General features: G+C 37.6%; 2 protein-coding genes across 3 annotated transcripts; both read right to left on the bottom strand.

The window, feature by feature from the left end:
* Positions 1-2382: 2382 nt before the first annotated feature.
* LOC307155601 (tripartite motif-containing protein 16-like) lies at positions 2383-7577 on the bottom strand. 2 transcript variants are annotated; one of them, XM_079866388.1, is made up of 6 exons: positions 6903-7577; positions 5597-5692; positions 5268-5489; positions 4219-4351; positions 3736-3783; positions 2383-3488 (listed from the first exon to the last, which is right to left on the bottom strand). In XM_079866388.1, exons 1-6 carry the CDS (start codon positions 7473-7475, stop codon positions 2965-2967), a joined length of 1596 nt encoding a protein of 531 aa, XP_079722514.1. In that variant the 5' UTR covers positions 7476-7577; the 3' UTR covers positions 2383-2964. The 2 variants fall into 2 exon arrangements, with proteins under 2 accessions (XP_079722514.1, XP_079722513.1); XM_079866387.1 differs by having other exon boundaries at positions 5268-5501; positions 6903-7548.
* A 193-nt stretch (positions 7578-7770) lies between these two features.
* Positions 7771-12122, bottom strand: LOC307171697 (5-hydroxytryptamine receptor 3C; the record flags this gene model as incomplete). Its single annotated transcript, XM_079893479.1, has 7 exons — positions 12054-12122; positions 11207-11379; positions 10182-10342; positions 9313-9523; positions 9039-9170; positions 8617-8752; positions 7771-7792 (listed from the first exon to the last, which is right to left on the bottom strand). The coding sequence occupies exons 1-7, from the start codon at positions 12086-12088 to the stop codon at positions 7771-7773; spliced, it is 870 nt and encodes a 289-aa protein (XP_079749605.1). The 5' UTR covers positions 12089-12122.
* Positions 12123-20259: the final 8137 nt, after the last annotated feature.

Below are 20259 nucleotides of genomic sequence, written 5' to 3'. Positions count from 1 at the left end.
CATTTTTGTGAATGAATGTGGACACGAATCTGCGAACGTGGAATAGCGTGACGCGGTCGGTTTCCGCGGCACGGATTTCGAAGACCAGCGACCGCTAGTGTGGACTTCATTTCTTATTTTGTTTTATTTATTTATTTTTTGGTCCATTTCGTTTTCTGTGTGATTATGATTTTGAACCTATGTGGAAGAATAAATATCCCTTGTAAACTTACCTTTTGTCTGGGATTATTATTATAATGTGTTGTGTAACAGCCAGGTGGTTACCTTTTCTGATATCGTGGGTTAAGTTCATTTTTGACAGGTTTAATCCTGTCTGGCGCCCGAAGGTTTTTTCTTTAACATAATTATTTAAAGGAGAACTCCGGTCAATTTTAACATTGAGGTCATTTTTTTGTAAATTTGGAGTGCTGTCAGTACAGAGAACAATGACAAAAATCTGTGTTGCCTACACCGTGTTATCCTCTTTTTAAAATTTGCACCCTGTTGACTTCAATGGGGCAAGTTTTAAACCTGCTTTTAGCCTCTTAACATCCTTGATGTGTCATTACAAGTGCCCAGCCATGTGAGTGAATTCCTTTAGAGTGAACACGGGTGAATCTGACTGCAGTAGATGTGAAAGATATTAATAAAAATGATAATAATTCAGCCAGCGCACATACCTGTATTTTCTTCCTGTTTTCGGTCGAAGTCCAAAGTAGTCGATTGCCGAGTTCACGCGCATATGTTTAGTTACCTATGATCATGCGCGTGAACTCGACAATCGACTACTGTGGACTTCGACCGAAAACAGTATGTATTTATACAGGTATGAGCGCTGGCTGAAATAACATTACTTTTATTAATATCTTTCATTAGAGTCGGAAGAGGAAAAGGGAGAGTGATAAACTGAAAGGCAGGACGAGGATCACTATTGGTCGAGCGTTTGCTCGCTGGCGTGAGCTTATCGTCAGACCGATGCTGACTTGGCCGTCATGCTGTTGAACTAGTAAGTAAATTGCTTGCATACTATCTTTAGTTTTTCTAATCTGTTGTCTGCCTGGCTACGTTATGGAAACTATCTGGTCCTCCATTTATCTTCATGAATCAGCTAATGTTAGTAGATGAGCGAATTATCAATCTGGTAAACACTAACATGCTAGTTTTAGATGGTTAGGATGATATCGCTATCATTCTCGTTCAGATTTGAGCATTGCAATCGACATGCAAATCGCAAATGTTTGAGTTAAAATGTTTAGTCTACTAAACATGTATAAATTATGAAAGGAGGAAGATTAATAATATTATCATTGCCCATATGAAAAAAACCTGCATGCTTCATATACAGTAACAGCCCGTTCTCATCCCAAGTCGTCATATACTGACGCTTTCAAAATTTCTTCAATATCTGACGCACAAAGCACCCTTTAGCGTCCATATGAGACGCATAACCCTACCACAGACCTAAACCTACCCATAACCGAAGCGTCTCATATTGACGCTAAGGGTGCTTTGTGCGTCGGATATTGAAGAATGTTTGAAAGTGACGATTTGGGGATGAGAATGCGTTGACAGTAACCGTAAATCATTTTACGACAGCGGTAATGGACAATTCCGCTTCCAACCTGTAGGGCGACCGCAGAGGAAAAGTTCCATGTTGTTGCTTTAATACGAAATTTTCTGGTATCAGTGTTTCCTTAGTATTCATTTTAGTATTCATTCACAGCAAGAAAAATGTGAAATTAAAAGAAACACTTACTGTCTAAAACAAAGCATTAGTCTATTGTAGAAGTAATTATTATATTATGATGATTAAAATAATATTAGCACTAGAACCTGGACTTGAATCATAACTTAGGCCCAAACATGGACAGATAAAGGACAAATGAGGAATCGTCACTCAAAAGCTCCACAGCTGCACAAAAATCAAAGAGGAAACTGTCGTAAACTGGTATAGAAAACACTAAATTAGGAAACATCTATACATTTACATCTATTAGGTGACATCTAACCCATGCATTTACATTTTAATAATGGCAAGTGATCACTCCAGGGCGATCTACTACTGTGAGTGCATCTATCCATGATAAAAGTGCATTTATCCATCATAAAGTGCTCCACACGGCTCTGGTTAATAAAGGAAGCGAAACGATGCATTCGTGTATGAAAATATTTTTGGATGAACTAACCCTTTAACTAGCAGAATTTGTTTTCATTCTGTCTGTATGAATTGTGAATGATTCATCATTTTTGAATTATCACACACATACTGTTAAAACTGTTTATAGTAAATGTATGAATAGCCTATATGTTTATGTATATGTTTATGTATAGTGTGCCTTTAGACAATGAAAGCTCTGATTTAATGATTCTTTTGCAGCATCACTCAACACTGACAACAACTTTATCAAACGTTGTGAAAGTCATTTATTTCTAGTAAAGAGTTCATGATTTCCATCCCTTGTGACCCAATATCTGAAATCTCAGAAAGTGCTTCTTCATCCCTCATCTTCTGCATCACAATCTTCCTCACATTTTGAACTGTGATTGTTTTCCAGCACTATTTTCTCCACTACTAATGTCATTTTCCACATCTTCACTCCTTACATTGTTCACAACCAGTTCTGTTATTTCATTATTCATTATTCATTAATCTTTTCATTTTGTTTGTGTTTAATAATTTCAAATGAATGGTACTTTTAATAGTCATATTAAATGATTATGTGTCACTACAATAAAAACTAAATGAATATGATTTCCATCAATACAATTATAGCTTGATAAACACACACACACACACACACACACACACACCATTCTTACTGTCTCTATTAAGGATTTAATACACACATTTATTCTGTTATTTCTGTGGCAGAAGTTAAGATATTAAAGAAAATTAAAATAAGAGTCTCTGTATTTCGCTGTTATGATTTATCGTGCAGCTCAAAGTATTATGGGTAAAATCTCTCTACAATCTGTTCTGAAACATCAACACAGTTTCACTGATGATCCAGAATAAACCCCAAACCCAGGATAGAGCGTCTGAGTGAATGTGGTCTGGACTGTGTGGATGAGGCTCATTGTGTCAGAGACGCTGTAGAAGGACAGAGTTCCTGCACTGTGATCCACATACACTCCTATTCTTCTGCTGATGGACTTTATAGGGAGAGAAGTGTGTGTGTTATTGTACCAGAATGTGTAACTGGAGGAAGAGCAGGACAACCTCCAGGACTGATCATTATATCCAAACACACACTCATTACCCGATCCCTTCCTGCTGATGCTCTTATATGACACTGATATATACACACCAATATTCCCAGTCCACTCAATCTCCCAGTAACAGCATCCACACACACTCTCTCTACACAACACCTGAAAACAACAATCAAATCTGTCTGGATGATCAGGATACGGCTGCTCTCTGTCAGTGTTAGTAATCACTCTGTTCCTCTCAGACAGACTGAGGTGTTTATTCACTGTGTTCAGATCCAGAGTGAGCTGATGGGAATCTGATGGAGAGAAAACACATCAGAAACAGGAATTATGAATCTGTCTGATCTTTTAATGTATCTGAACTCTTCATGAATCAATGTTCAGTGTATCATCAGTGTCTCAGTACAGCTGATCAAATATCCTGTGCAAATCATCATTTACATGATCAATTATAAAACTCTTCTATCATGATTTATTTCTCCTTCTACAGGAAGAACATGAACACATTCAGTGAGTTTTTCTGCTTGTTTTCTAGTGACTCACATTGTAGGAAGTCGTTCCTGGTCTTGGGATTCATGTTGGTGAATGTGACTGTGGAAATAAACAGATGTGAACAGTGTGAAGAGAAATGACAAGATAAAATACATTCATTTCTAAGACATTTATAATATGATGCTCTATAATATTAGATGATGGACTCATTTCTGAGAGCAGATTAATAATCTCCAGAGGCTTCATTTATAAAACACACACATCGGATTGATCCTAAATTCCATGGATTTCATCCTCCGTCATGTGTATATAAACGCTTGTCCACGATGATGAGTCCGTATTTCTGAACCATCAAGAGATATTTGTGGCCGTTCTGTAGGAGGATTTGATGGACTTGAATTTAATTTATTAATAACTGGTTTAAAACTGGGATGCATTTAAGGAGATTTTATGGATCGTAGGAACATTTCGGAAACGGTTGTACGTTCAGATTTGGGATCTTTCTCCACACGTAAACGAGGCGCAGGACTTTACCTTTGCAGAAATCCTCCAGTTTGTCTCTCAGCTGACGGACAGATTCTCTCACGCCATCAAAAGAGGAGAGAGAACTGAAGGAAACGTCGGGTTCGTCTGTAGATTCAGGAGGTGCTGAGAGAGACTGGAAACTCTACAGAAAACAGAAATCAAAACTCATCATCTCCACACTTCAGCCAATAACCTGCACTATATCAGATCTGAGCGGCTCTTGTTGACTTCACTTCTCTTCAGTGACTCGCTTCAATCCAGCACTTTCACACAATCAGCACATTCTCCTCATATTCATCATTTAATGCGACAAACTCTAGTCTTTGCACTTAATAATAATATAATTTAAATATATATCGGTTATATACTTAAGTGCAGATTGAATGTAAAATTATAATTAAAATAATTATTTTTAATTAAATTAATGTCTTATAGTCTAAATTTAAATTAAATGCAGTTAGCTAATATTTAGAGAGCTTTTTGACCAACTTAGGATTTAAGTATCTGTATGTAATTTCATAATTATTTGTATTGTCTTTGAAATATGGTTAAAGTTACTGCTGAATAAACTGACACACATTTATGATAAACTAAAATATAATCAATGTAATTTCTATTGAAAATTGTTTGTTTAATTTTATCAACATTATCAATATTATAAACTTTGAAGATCACCTGACCCAATTTTGGTGACAATTACTAAAATTATTTTAGTAGAAATAAAAGATTTCATTAAAAGAGGATGAAAAATCTTGTTGGCTGGATATTGATACCATCAAGTTCACTGATTTCATAAGACAGAAGAAACCAGAAGGAAAAATGAGTTAATATTTAATGGTAAATTTCCCAGGGCTTTGTAAGTGTGTCTCTTTAAACAGAAGATGATCAGATGAGAGTCTGACTGATGATTATATGATAACACAACACTTGACTGAATCTGACTGAATTCCTGACAACATCTCAGTCAATGGCTCATTCTGCTCTCATGAAATGTTTCTCTGTCATAGCAGGATCTTGCTCAAGTCCACTATGATCCTGTTCTTCTAGATCTCTGTTACCTGCAGGAACTGGATGTGATCTTGTGTGTGTGAAAGCTGCTCCAGCTCAGCGTCTCTCCTCCTCAGATCATTGATCTCCTGCTCCAGTCGCTCCAGTCGTCCTTCAGCTCGACTCACTGCAGTCTTTTCCTGATCTCTGATCCGCTGTGTGACCTCAGAGCGGCTTCTCTCAATGGAGCGGATGATCTCAGTGAAGATCCTCTCACTGTCCTCCACTGCTGTCTGTGCAGAGCGCTGTTACACACACATCACAATCACACAGTGGCTTCAGCACGACTGACAGAGTCCAAACTGAGACGTCTCAAACTTCTCTTCTTCTCCAGACTCACCTTATGAGACTTCACAGCCTCTCTCAGATGCTGAAGATCTTTCTGTCTCTGCTGGATTCTCTGACGGATCTTCATCTGCGTCTCCTTCAGCTGTTTCTGGAGGACAAACCAATGACAGGGAATGACACATAAAACTACTGTCAAACAAACATTAAAGTTACATGAATCCAGAGTTGGTGAAGTGGTTAAAGATCTTGCATGGTAAGTTTTTACTGTCTGGTTCAAACCACAGATTCATGGTTTCCTGAAATGAATGTCAGCAGTATTTCATCAGTGCCTAGTTTTATATCATTAGTATAATCATTTACTCTCCGTCATGTCGCTCCAAACCTGTATGACTTTCTGTCTATTGTGAGACACAACAGAAGATATTTAGAAGAATGTCTCAGCGGTTTACAGAGGCCAAATAAAATATGGTGACACGTCAATAACATCAAACCTCATTGGTTCTTTCATGTCACAGTCACATGACTAAACACCATGATGTCATGACACAAACACCAGTGAAGTTTGATGTTTTTGATGTCATCATATTTGATTTGGCCTCCACATACATGAGTTTATCAATGATTTGATTTGTGAATAAAAATTTGGCTCTTTTAAAAGTATCATATTTTAAAGACTGCACTTATTTAGGAAATTATATACTTTAAAAGAATATAATTGTGAAATAAGTGTGAACTGAATGCAATGTTTTCAGACACGATGTAATTGCATGTTAATTGCTATTAAATGAAAATGTATTATAGTTTAAATGTAAATATAAAGCAATTAGCTGAACTTAAGAGTGACTTTTTGACCCACTTAAGTAAGATTTAAGTATATAATGTAATTTCATAATTCTATTGAGTTCAATTGAAATATTAAATATTATTAAAATGTACTTTAAAGTAAAACTTTATTTTACACTATAAAAAAAGTGTACTAACAGTCATGAAAGTTGACTCTCTTTAAGCGCACCTTTCATTTTATTAATATTATATTATCTGCAAGTACAGTGTTTTTTTTTTAAATATACTTTTAATTTGAAGTACACTACAAGTGCATGTCAATACACTTAAGCGTACTCCTTTCTTTAACCACTAGTTGTTTAGATTACTTTTATGCTTTTTCTCCTTTTTGTAGCTTGAAACTTTTTTACTGACTTTCAATGAATAAACTAAAATAGACGAGACATTCTTCAAAATATCATCTTTTATATTCCACAGAAGAAACTCAGTCAAACTGGTTTGGATCAACATGAGTAAATGCGTGAGTAAATAAAGACACTTTCATTTCTGTGTGATCAATCCCTCTCAGTTCATACCTGTGTCTCTGTCCTCTGTGCTGCAGTTGATACAGTGTTGTGGTTTTTATGTTCACTCTCCTTACACCACACACAGATGCACACTTGATCAGTGATACAGAACATTTCTAGCTCTTTATCATGTTTACGGCAGATCATGTCCTGCAGTCGTCCAGTGGCATCAATCACTTTGTGTGGCTTACGAGAATGAAATTCCTCATGACGGTCAAAATGAGTTTGACAGTAAGATTCCTGACACACCAGACAGGACTTGACGGCTTTGTATTTTCTTCCAGTACAGACGTCACACTGCACGTCTCCAGATCCAGCGTAACAGTCAGCAGGAAGTTTAGTCTTCTTCAGTTTCTCCACCAGTTCAGCCAGAATGGTGTTTTTAGCTAAAGCAGGTCTTGGACTGAAGGTCTGTCTGCACTGAGGGCAGCTGTAGACTCTCTTCTCATCCTCCTGATCCCAGCAGTCTGTAATACAGATCTTACAGTAACTGTGTCCACAGGGAATGGCCACTGGTTCCTTCAGGAGATCCAGACACACTGGACACGTGAACTCATCCTGAGAAATTCGGGCTTCTGCCATTTTACTGCATGAATACAGAGAGACACAAACACACAACAGCTCAACAACACTTCAGTTTCTGTTTCTCTGAACTGAGGAGTTGAAATAGTTTCCTGGTTCTGTGTTTGAGTGACGTGTGTAAAACAGGAGTGTCTGTAAAGCAGCTTCCTCATTCCTGGCCAATGAGAGTCACTTTACTGCTGTGTTTACAGTATGTGCTCTTCAAGTGGAGTTGAAAACATTGAATTACGAGTTCAAAGCACATGAATAACAGAGAGAAGTTTTATTTATGAATGACAAACTCAAAATTCATGACTCAGATGATGATCTTCTCCAGACTGGAAATTAGGGGGAAATATCTGGACAGAATTCATATATTGTATTTGCCTTTAGACTACAGCATTTTTAATTATTTTTAAAAAATGTACAGTTATTTGTATAGCGCTTTTAACAATGGATATCTTTTCAAAGCACCTTTATAGAAAATGAATGATTCTACTCTGTATTACATTTATAAATGATACATGCACATATTTCTTAAATACATACACGAGTGTGTATTTATATATACAAAATAATTATGCACAGTACACACACGTAAACACAAACTTTTATTTTGGATGTGATTAACTGTTGCCCAGCCCTAAAAAAAATGCAACAAATGTTTTAAGAAACTTGGTGATAAAGAATGGAATATTTTCATCCATTTTCTATTTTTAATGTCAAAATAGTATTATTATCTTGTTTAAATGTGACATAAAAAAGTGCAATTGGTAAAAATAAACCTAAATAAAAGTCAGATAAATTTACCAAAAATGTGTTGTCAAAGATATTATATTACTATAAGTTTTATCATGTACATAAAATTTGCATTTAGCAATGGATTGCAATTTATGTTGTATTTGAATTTTTATTTTCACAAATTACACATCACAGTCTTACACTCTTGCTCCTGTGGGTCCATGAAGAACCTTTAACATCCATGGAATCTTTCCATCTCATGTACAAGCATAGGCGTAATTTATGTACAGTACAAGCCTATAAGAGGATATTTACTCATGTGAACCAAGCCATGGACAGTAATATCAGAAACACAATAACAGAGGTTACGTACAGAAAAAAGAAGATAACATGTATTATTGTTGCCACTCTGGTCCAGCACAGGGGTTTCCTCTCTTGATGGTTTTGATGAGCCTGAAACTCCATGAGGATCTGCTTCAGAACGTTAAGAGTGTACAGCCGCTCTTCACTGCTGTCTGCAACTGAGTCTGAAGCGCCCGTTGTGTCCTTTACGCTCTCTGTGAGAGGAATTATACAGGTATTTATTTGAAATATAAGATGTTTTATCAAGGATCAATTTCTTTTGAAGAACCCATAAAAGAGTGAAATTAATTTTAATTTTTCCCTGCCTAATGCAAAAAGTTCAGATATAGAAAGCTCAGATAGCATTTACAGCTCATGAACAATAAGTTCATGGAGCAAAGATGCCAACATCCAAATCACATTAAGATGAGTAATGGGAATGTGCATGGATAACTAAATAATAAAATGCCCCTTGTTATTAGATGTTGGGTGAATATTTACCAGAAAGAGCAGATGTGCTTTCCATTGCTGCTACTGAAACGGTCTGATTTCCTTTAGCCATCAGAAAATTCACAAAAATAGTCTCCAGAACACTGATGCCCATGAGAGTGAAGATGACAACACAATACATCCCTGTAAAAACATTTAAAAAAAAAAATAATTATAATAAAAAGTCAAACGTTTTTTGGGGGGGAAAATTTTTTTTTTTTGAAAGCAGTGTCTTATGCTCACCAAGGCTGCATTTGCAATAAAAAGCAGTAATATATAAACTCACCAATCAGAGGGATATTACTGGCGGTCGAGGGCAGCATGTCTTTAAGAAGCAGCAGTAACACAGAAATAGACAGAAGCAAAGTTACTTTAAAACTAAGCTTCTCTCCTCCACTTGAATCGATGAAGAATGAGGCCAAATCCAGCACAAGGAAGTACAATACTGGCATCAGAAAGATAATGACATACAGTACAGGTCTCCTCTGCATGGTGATCTGCAAGAACAGAAACTTCTTTAAATGCTTTATCAGAGCAGCTTTACATTAACACTGGAGACCGGAGCTAGTTGTTACAAGGTCTGTGTCTTATCTGTAAGGTATTAAGTCAAAAGTTCTATGACTGAAAACTTGTTTTCTCTAGCAGTGGTTTTCGTATTTTGTAATGGCTGTTAAATTAATGCTGTGAAGTTACACTGAGACTTCATAGACTTCACACAATGTTTATCTGAAAGGTGAAAAAGTATACTTTAGCATACTTTTAAAAATTATTATGGAAATAATATACTTTGAAAGAATATACTTAAGTGTGATCTGAATGTAATGATTTTGGACACTTAACTGCGTGTTATTTAACAGTTAAATGACAATGTTGTCAGGGAATATACCAGACTCAGGTATCAGGTGAGAAGACAACACATATTTATTGAACAGTACAAGTGTCATTGTGTCCAAGCCTAATCGTCACAGTTACATCATTGTTTTACTGTTTGAGATTTGGCTGAAACCCCTATAGGCTGTTCAATGACAGGGTTCGGCTGTGACAACTTGCCCCATATACAGTATTGTGACTGCATGAGTCTTATTCTTTCTGAAGTGAACCATTCACATTAATGATAATCTATAATTATGTGATTCTTATCATTCTGCTCTGTACCGTATATATCAGCTGATCCTGTTCTTGTCCTAGAGGATTGGCACGGCCTTTAGAAATATTTATACTGAGGAGTTCCCACTCTCCCTGAGTCTGAAAGGCCTTCTTGGAGCTGAGGGTCAGGAATGATGCATCAGAGAAAGGGTTAATTAGGAGCTCCTTGCCTGAGAGAAAATCAACAACAGACATTGCAATGACTTTCATTTCAAATATGCATAGGATGGGGTTTGTTTGTTTGCCTCACTACCACATGAATGCATAAATGCATTAACCCATGTGATAATGAGCTGATGAGTTGAATCCGGTGTGTTTGATTAGGAGACAAAGAAAACGTGCAGTGTTGGGGGTCCTTCAGGACAGGTTTGGGAACCACTGGACTAGAGAAAGGCTACAGAAAAGGCTATAAAAAACTTCCCAAAAGTTTTCTTAAAATATGCAAAGTTTGCTTAGAAATGTGCACATTTTATTTAAAATGTTCTGTCTCTCTGAAAAGATCATTTTCACATGGTCTGTGGGAACCGTGGGGAGAAAAGTTTAAATGTTTGTAAAGTTAACTGCATTTTATAAAGAATACATTTCAGCTTTTGTAATGCATATATAGCCTACAAGGAAAGTGGACAAATAAACATGTTTAATATATGAAAACATTTGTGTATCTTCAATTATTTCATTAATAGGACACCTATTTTCAAAGAAAACCATTAATTTGAATACGGGTCATTTTGACCCCCTTTATGCATTTGTGTACTTTTTTAGTTCACTCATTATAGGGTTAATAATCATGTTTGCCAACATCAGGGTTGTGCACCAAAATGCATATTGTGTCCAAATGAATGATGTTTTTGATTGTTTAATTTCTCCTGAATTGTAATTTAGTATATTTCTCCTCCTTTATTTCAATTCAAATGCCAATTCAACATCCTGTGGGTGGGGCCAATTCCACTCAATTTCACGTTCATAAACTGAATTCTTCATTTTTTAATTTTGCCCAACCCCGATCATCATTGATTTCGGAGTTTCAGATGTACTTAAATGTATTGGAGACTGAAGGGTGAAACTGCAGCTTTGGACGTCAAAGGGAAACCGGTGAAGGTCCATCTTGCAGGCCGAGGTCAGAGCTAAAGTGTTAGATGTGAGAACAATGCCTTGATAAAGCAACTGCACATGTTGATTCTCTAGTGTCGCAAACTCTGTCTTGATGCTAAATAGAAAGAAAAAGAAGAAAAGTAGTTCAATAAAATCAAATGCAAACTTTAAAAGGTATAGATCAACCAAAAAGTAAAAATGCTGGCATCCATTACTCAACCTCATGTTGTTCCAAATGCTTTCATTCATCTTCGAAACATAAATGAAGAATCTTTTTTTATAGAATTTGAGATTTCTGTCCCTCAATAAAAAGTCCATTCTACCAAAATGTTCAAGCTTCATTAAAAGTCTTCATAAAATTAATCCATTTGATTCGAGCGGTTTAATCCAAGTCTTCTGAAGGAATATAACACCTTTAAATAATAAGCAGGTTTAATTTAGGCTTTTATTCACGTGTATTCACTCTAAGAGAATGAAAGTATTGTGGGCTTAAGACAAAATAAGGGTGAGCAAATTATGCCTGAATTTTCATCTTTGGATGAACTAACCAACCCTTTAAAGACTATGGAGATTCAGAGCTTTTTTTCACTTATAATGTAATGGATCTTGTTAAAAACAGACATTGGTAGGTTCTACATGCAGCCAGAAAGTGCTTGGTTTCACTAAATGCTGGAAAGTTTTCAGTTCTGAAAGGTTTTGTAAAACCCTTCTTTCCTTCCTTCCTTACTTACTTAGCAAACCACTTACTCACTTGGCAAATCATGCTGAATTACACAAAATGTTTCATACCTTTCAATTATGTTGATGTCTGGAATCCAAACCATATCTTTTTTAATTGAAGAGACATTGATCCCACAAAAGTCATGAGGATTCCATATTGTGAACTCATTGTACCAACCCTGCAAAGTTATGGGTATAACGTTAACAGTAATTATAACTAGTGGTCAACTGACTTGGTCCAATGTAACTTTGATAAATGGCTTTTTAATTTATTTTTTATTTAAGTGTAACTTCGTTTTTATTTTTCAGTATCTACATATATAATACATGACTTAAAATAAATTAGACCTTTCAATGTCTTGCTTTGGTTCATCAGTCAAGTAGTTAATGGGCGACGCCAAAAAATTGTTTAATTGGCCTGTTATTTAATTTGACAGTGTATCAACACATATTATTATCATCATTGTTTCCAGATAAAACATCTGATTACACATGTCATGGTTTTATAAGTTGAGTAAAACTGTGAGTGAAAAGGGTTCTGAAAACACTTACAATTATAACTGTGATTTGTGTTGAGATGCTCTGGGCTTTTTCATCCTTTAGAAAGAAAGAAATGTTGAGTGATGATAATACAACAGCGTGACGTCCGGTGTCATTGACATTCAAGTAAATCATGCTGGATTTATACCACTTCTGTGATGGAGGTCACAAGCAGGTTCATAAAAATATTGGTAGGAGTTGTCCAGTTATGCACGGGCCGTAGGGACGCCATCTGAACGTCACTGTTGTCCAAGCCGAGATGCTCGTTAAGTGCCCTGTAACTGCAGTTTTCAGCAGCAGACACACACCCTGCACAGATGACACTTCATGTCCTTCATTTACACCTTTTTCTCTGTTCAACATTCATCCTTCCATAAAAATACTTCTCAACTAGTGTGCTTGTTCCAATAATAACAATGCTAAAATGAAGATATAAAAATGCAACTATGCTTATGACCTGTTCGGTGAACGTGGTTTCACCAAGTAAAACATGTTTCTGCATCAACATCTTTGTTGATCCTGGAACAATAATCCAATCAACCAATCAGATTACAATCAGTTTACAGTTTATGTCAAGTTTAGGCTTACAGCCAGGGTGCTTCAACATCAGCGTTATTCACCATCATTTCCCTCTGGTTTTAGGGATAAGTTATGGGTAGGGTTAGGTTTAGGGGTTGGGATAGGGTTATGAGTACATTTTCAGACAGGAATGTTGTTCCAGGATCAACAAAATCTGTTGAACCGAACATGTCTAACTCAGCAAAATCACAGTGACCATAACTGTTCTTAACTGTTGATGTTACCCTTGGGGAAAAAAAAGGTATACACTTTCGCATACTTTTTAAAGAGTACTGATTGCAGAAATAATACTCTCAAAGAATATACTTAAGTGCAAACTGAATGTTATGTTTTCGAAAACTTAAATGCATGCTAACTGAAAAATAAATGAAAATGCATTATACTTTAAGCAGTTAGCTGAACTTAAGAGTGTTTTGACCCACTTAAGTAGGACTTAAGTACATCCTTATATGTAATTGCATAATTACATCTACTGTCTTTAAAAGGCACACTATGCATTTTTCCATTTTTGTCAGACAGCGACCCCTAGAGTCGCTGTGGAGTACTTGTATTTAACGTTACTGTCGTAAATACCACTCGCGCAGAGCCGTCTCTGCAACGGAAAAATGCATAGTGTGCCTTTAATATATAAATAAAGTCACAGCTAAATGTACAGACAAGCATATGATTAACTAAAATAATGTAATTTCTATTCTATTCTATTTATGTCATGTATTTATCATGCTGTTAATTAGATACCTATCATCACGCGCATGAACTCGACAATCGACTACTGTGGACTTCGACCAAAAACAGGAAGTAAATACAGGTATGTGCGCTGGCTGAATTAACATCAATTTTATTAATATTTTTAATATTAATATCTTTCACATTTACTGCAGTCAGATTCACTCGTGTTCACTCTGAAGGAATCACTCACATTGCTGTGCACTTGTAATGACACATCAAGGATGTTAGAGGCTAAAAGCAGGTATAAAACTTGCCCCATTGAAGTCAACAGGGTGCAAATTTTAAAAAGAGGATAACACGGTGTAGGCAACACCGATTTTTTGTTGTTGTTCTCTGTATTGACAGCACAAAAAAATTAGCTCAATGTTAAAATTGACCGGAGTTCTCCTTTAAGTGTGTTAAGAAACATATGAGTCTCTCTTTAAGTGCACTTAAGTGGCCTTTTATTTTATTCATATTATATTATCAGCAAGTAGTTTTTTAAAATATACTTAAGATCTGACATACACTACAAGTGAATACAATTAAGCTCACTTCTTTTTCATAAGTGTAGATAGCAAAATTAAATATACATATCAAATCAAAAGGCTCTGGATCAAACCAAACTGCAGTATTTTTGTGCAAATTCATCTGTCATATGACTACATGACATACACTCATCCTCTAACACCAGGGGCAAAACTGCACAACACAACAACAGAAACAGTTAAACAGACATTTAAGAACCGACTTACCGACTGAGGCAAGATAAAATATTGGCCACCGGAGATCCATGGCAAATAGTCGAATAGAGATGCAGTATTGAACAGATGGCTGTCATTTGGTCACATTTATATAGTGTAAATGAAAAGCATGTCCAACCTCCTCTCGTGTTTTAGTGTATGGCAGAAAAAAAATTCAAAAACCTATTCAAACTGCTGATGTCATAGCTATATGTCATTAATATACATGCTTTGTCTGATGTTATGGATTTATAAGGGGTCTTTGTTCTAAACAGAATCATTTTGACACTATTCTTTTCCAGACCATTATTATTTAGTCTGCTTGAACAGAACTTGATCAGATTTAAATAAAGTTAATTGTCAACCATGATTTATATGCTATATTCACCTGTGCATGTGACATCAAACAGACATATAAGAGATGCAACAAAACCCACTGGTACAAATGCAAACAAACCGCAGTGAGTGAGTCTAGACCTTTGTTCAATACTTCATTCAGAGCCCTTGTACCGTACAGTGTTGTTTGCATTTATTCATTAAGCAGATGCTTTTATCCTAAACGACTTACAATTGAGGAATACCACTAGCGATTTATCTTAAAGCGGTCCTTGATTATGATTTCACTTTTTTAACTTTAGTTAGTGTGTAATTTTTGAGCATCAACAAAATCTGCAAAGTTCAATGCAAAGGGAGATATTTTCTTTTACAGAAGTCGCTTTTTAAGGACTACAACAAGCCACTGATAGGGACTACAACAAGCTTCTTCCCGGGTTGGTGACATCAAAAACCCTAATATTTACATAAACCCCTCCCCCGGGAACATGCAACAACCCCAGCAAACACAGAACACAACGTACCCAACCGTCTAACAACGTTTTAACAACATGGCCAAGAGGTTGCTATAAATACGTTGTGTGGTGAAGGTTGTTACAGCGTTGACACAGTGTTGACATTGAACCACCGTTCAGGGCCATTGCTTAAGGTTGTGTCTAGGGTGTCTGGACAACCACTGGATGACATATGTACTCGTCACTGCCCCGAAGCGCGAATCAGCCTTTTAAATTTCAAGTGCCCTCATTTTCATCGAGCAAGGATACGAGAGAATTGCGTTTAATTTACCTCAGCAAAATAAGATACCTAATTATTCAAACACAACCTACAACGTCATTGTCTAATGTGACTTCATCTTGATGGCAGTTTATGTCTCTGTACAATCCAAATTTATGCCTCCAAGTCGATGGTACCTTCACACAAATGCAAGTTACCCATGCCATTTGCACTGATACACCCCAATACCATGACACATGTTTGCTTTTGCACCTGTCACTGATGAAAGTCTGGATGGCCCCTTTCGTCTTTGGGACTGAGAACTCGTCTGTTTTTCCCCAAAACAAGCTGAAACATGGACTCATCTGACCAAAGCACACATCTCCACTGTGTTTTAGACTATCTGAGATGACCTTGGGCTCAGAGAACTCGCCGGCATCTCCACATAGCACTGATGTATATCTTACTCCTTACGTAACAGAGATTCAAGTGGCATTTCTTGATGCAGCGTCAGACTCCAAAGTACTCCTGAGCACATGTGGCTGCATTTAACAGAGTAGCATGATGGTTTCTCATGCAATGCCTTCTGATGGGTCAAAGGTAATGCACATTCAACAGAGGTCTCCTGCCTTCTGATGGGTCAAAGGTAATGCACATTCAACAGAGGTCTCCTGCCTTGCCCTTCACAGACTGAGATTTCTCTGGATTCCCTGAATCTTGTGACAATATTATGTATGGAAGATGGTGAAAGAAAAAAAAATTCTTTGCAATCTTGCATTGAGAAATGTGATTTTTGAATTGTTTGACAATTCTCTCATAATATTTGGCACAGAGTAATGAGCCATCTTTGCTTACAAAGACTGAGAGGCTCTTTTACACCCAAACACCCTCAACTATTACCAGCTCACCTGCTCATTGTGGACTGTTTCTAAAGAGTTGGATAATCTAACCTGGATAATCTTTTCACTTTTATTTGGCCTCTGTCCCAACTATTTTGGAGTGTGTTGCAGCCATCAAAATGTGTTCATATTTACAAAATACAATTATGTTGGTCAGTGAAAACATTGGAAAACTTTTATTTGTACCTTTGTCAGTTAAATAAAAGTTAAAAACTATTTACAAATCACAGATTCTTGATTTTATTCTGTACAAAATGTCCCAACTTTTCTGGAATTGGGGTTGTAGTAAACTATTTTAAATTAATCATAATTTTAATATTCCTTGCAGGAATAACATTTATATGCTTTTGAAACCTAAATGTTTCCAAACACTTAGGTCAGAGTTAGTCAGCGTGTGTGTGAATCATCTCCGAATATAACAAAAGGGGAAATTAAACTATACAGATGTTTCAATATATAAACTCATGCCTCGAAGCCAGTTGTCGACTGTAGACGCAGTGCTAGAGTATTAATATTATTAAGTGTCGACTGTAGATGTTTGGGTGTCCACTGGAGACGCCCCAGGTAAACTTAAGTCAGGTGCGTAGGGGAAAATCTACCTTTAATAAGACTTTCTCTTCTTCTGACCCCCAAAGCAGACAATGCGCCGCTCTGAGCTTCTAAAGCTGGTCATTGAAGAAAAGGGAGTACCTATGCGCATTTTTATTGCTTTAATAATTGATACCCAATTATTGAGGGAATATACTGTAGGTTTGAGCGTCAGTCAATCCTTTGTCTCACCGCAACACTCAAGCCTTACATTGAGCACCAAACCCAAAGGAGTCATGCACTCCCAGCACTGAAAGTTAATTGCTTTGCTTGCTGTACTTTTCAGTCTGTCCATCGAGCAGCCTTAGCCCTGTGTCGCCGAATTGACACATATGTGACATTATTGACACATATGTGAAATTACTTTTTTTTACTTTTGGGGAACAGTGGTTATCCCTGTCATTCGTGGCATATGACACCTTTTAGGAATCAAGTAGGAGCTGCACAGGTAAAAATTCCTTTAAATAACATCAGCTTAGCTATATTAGATGAATAAGTCTAACAAAAGCAGCGCATACTCAAAGCGCGAACTCCTAGACTGTGGCGAAAAGAGAGGGGTTTGGGAGTGAGGAAGCAGTGTGTCTCTCAACGCATGTCCCGAAGTGTGAGGAAACAGCTCTCTCTTTGATCATTGAAAAAGCAGTCTTTCAGGACCAAAAAAAAAAAAAAAAAATCGCCCGGCCTCCTCAGGGAGGAAAGGTGCGTTCAACACCTCCTGGGAAACAGCAGTCCCCTCCATCTCCGGTCGCCCGTCTGAGGGCCGCTTCGTTGACCGTTGGGAAGCTTTAGTGGTGGCCTGGGGGATGGGCTGCATCATCTTCTTGTGGGGGGGCTCGACCCTCGGTCTGATTCTGGACTGCCGAGAGCTGCTGTGCAAAGTCCTCGACAGTGTCGCCAAAAAGGCCACCTTGCGAGATGGGAGCGTCGAGAAAGCGCACTCTGTCGACATTTCGCATGTCTGCAAGGTTAGGCCAGAGATGGCGCTCCTGGACCACCAAGGTGGACATTGTCTGCTCGAGGACCTGCACCGTGACTTTCGTCGCCCGGATGGAAAGGTCAGTCGCCATGCACAGTTCCTGCATCAACCCCGGCTCAGAACTACCCTTGTGCATTATGAGTGGTCTGGTGGACTTGCAGGATGGCCATCGCATGCAAGGCGAAGGCAGCCTGTCCATCGGCACTGTAAACCCTAGCATAGCAGCCAAAGCTGCAGTCGTCTCACAGGCGCCTTGGACAAGTGCGATTTGTCCAGGTGGCAGCACTTTACAAGCATAAATGGCTAGCATGTCAACTCCGAATCTGATTCAGCATGAGCAAACACCGCTGAAGCTCAGCATCATCTTCCTCTCCAGAGAACAATAGCCCTCTATCTGATGCAGCTATCGACATCTGATCCTCATCAGAGTGGGTCGTCGTGAGGGGAACCCAGGAGTGGGAGTTAATGCAAATGCTGTTGATTAAGTTTAACTTGAATGGAACCTCTGAATATTCCTTTAACTATTAACAGAGTAATTATCATTAACTAAAACCATAAAAAATAATTTTCATTACTTAAAATAAAATATAAAGACACTTAAACTTACTTTATTTCAGCTAGTTGCCACTATAATACTACAGGGTTCACCAATCTCGGTCCTGGAGGGCCGCTGTCCTGCAGAGTTTAGCTCCAACCCCAATTAAACACACCTGAACCAGCTAATCAAGGTCTCACTAGGCATACTAGAAACTTTCAAACAGGTGTGTTGGAGCTGGTTGGAGCTAAACTCTGCAGGACAGAGGCCCTCCAGGACCGAGATTGGTGAACCCTGGTATACTATAATAGAAAAAAAAACTATAATAGTATATCAATGATACTAAAATACCACTGCTGTACAAAAAAAAAACAAAAAAAAACAGTTGTTTTGTTTTTATTAAGAAACAACAAAATACAAATTATTTTTTTAATTATTAAAAATATTATTGTTATGCATTATGTGACATGAGAATCACAGACACATGTGGTCAGTCTATTGTGCCAGCGTTTACGAGGATTATGAGTGTAATCTAATGCCCGATTCCTCTGAAACAGCAGTTCATGACACTGACAGATGAATGTGAAATGAGAAGTCTGCTTACTGACAACCTAATCAGCCATTCATATACAATCATGATGTAGATCTACCGTGATTCATATTCACCTGTATGACTCTGTCCATGCAGTGACATCAAAATGTACACAACTGTAATTAAATCTTATATCAGCACTTCAGCTGTTGATGTAGTGGGTATTTGCTTTATTGACTCAGTACAGCTTTCCAAAGGCATACAGACGGAGTGAATAACTAGGGTAGAAGTGTCAGATAAGGTGGTGTGCAGTTTCACTGGGGCTTCAATGCTAATAGCGCTTTACTATGTCAGTTTAAACTATTATGAGCGTATATGTGGGTAATTTAATTAATCAACATTTAACAAAATTAAATTGATTATCGTTTTTGGCCCCAATTTGTATCAGGTGTCTTTAACTACTATGGACTTACATAATTATTGTTGGGTACAATGCACTTATAGTGTTGATGTTGTTTTGTTAAACACTTGTGCTGCTATTGATCTAATACAGCCATGAGTCTTTTTGGGAAAGATGCAACAAGTGTTTCACACCTGGATTTGGGTATCCTCTGCCATTCCTCCTTGCAGATCCTCTCCAGTTCTGTCAGGTTGGATGGTAAATGTTGGTGGACAGCCATTTTCAGGTCTCCCCAGAGATGCTCAATTGGGTTTAAGTCAGGGCTCTGGCTGGGCCATTCAAGAACAGTCACGGAGTTGTTGTGGAGCCACTCCTTCGTTATTTTAGCTGTGTGCTTAGGGTCATTGTCTTGTTGGAAGGTGAACCTTCGGCCCAGTCTGAGGTCCAGAGCACTCTGGAGAAGGTTTTCGTCCAGGATATCCCTGTACTTGGCCGCATTCATCTTTCCCTCGATTGCAACCAGTCGTCCTGTCCCTGCAGCTGCAAAACACCCCCACAGCATGATGCTGCCACCACCATGCTTCACTGTTGAGACTGTATTGGACAGGTGATGAGCAGTGCCTGGTTTTCTCTACACATACCGCTTAGAATTAAGGCCAAAAAGTTCTATCTTGGTCTCATCAGACCAGAGAATCTTATTTATCACCATCTTGGAGTCCTCCATGAGG

This window comes from Squalius cephalus (genome assembly GCF_949319135.1).
Source record: "Squalius cephalus genome assembly, chromosome: 1".
Lineage (NCBI taxonomy): Eukaryota > Metazoa > Chordata > Actinopteri > Cypriniformes > Leuciscidae > Squalius > Squalius cephalus.
The sequence above is the reverse complement of the archived record's forward strand: the minus strand, read 5'-3'. Positions and strand labels throughout refer to the sequence as shown.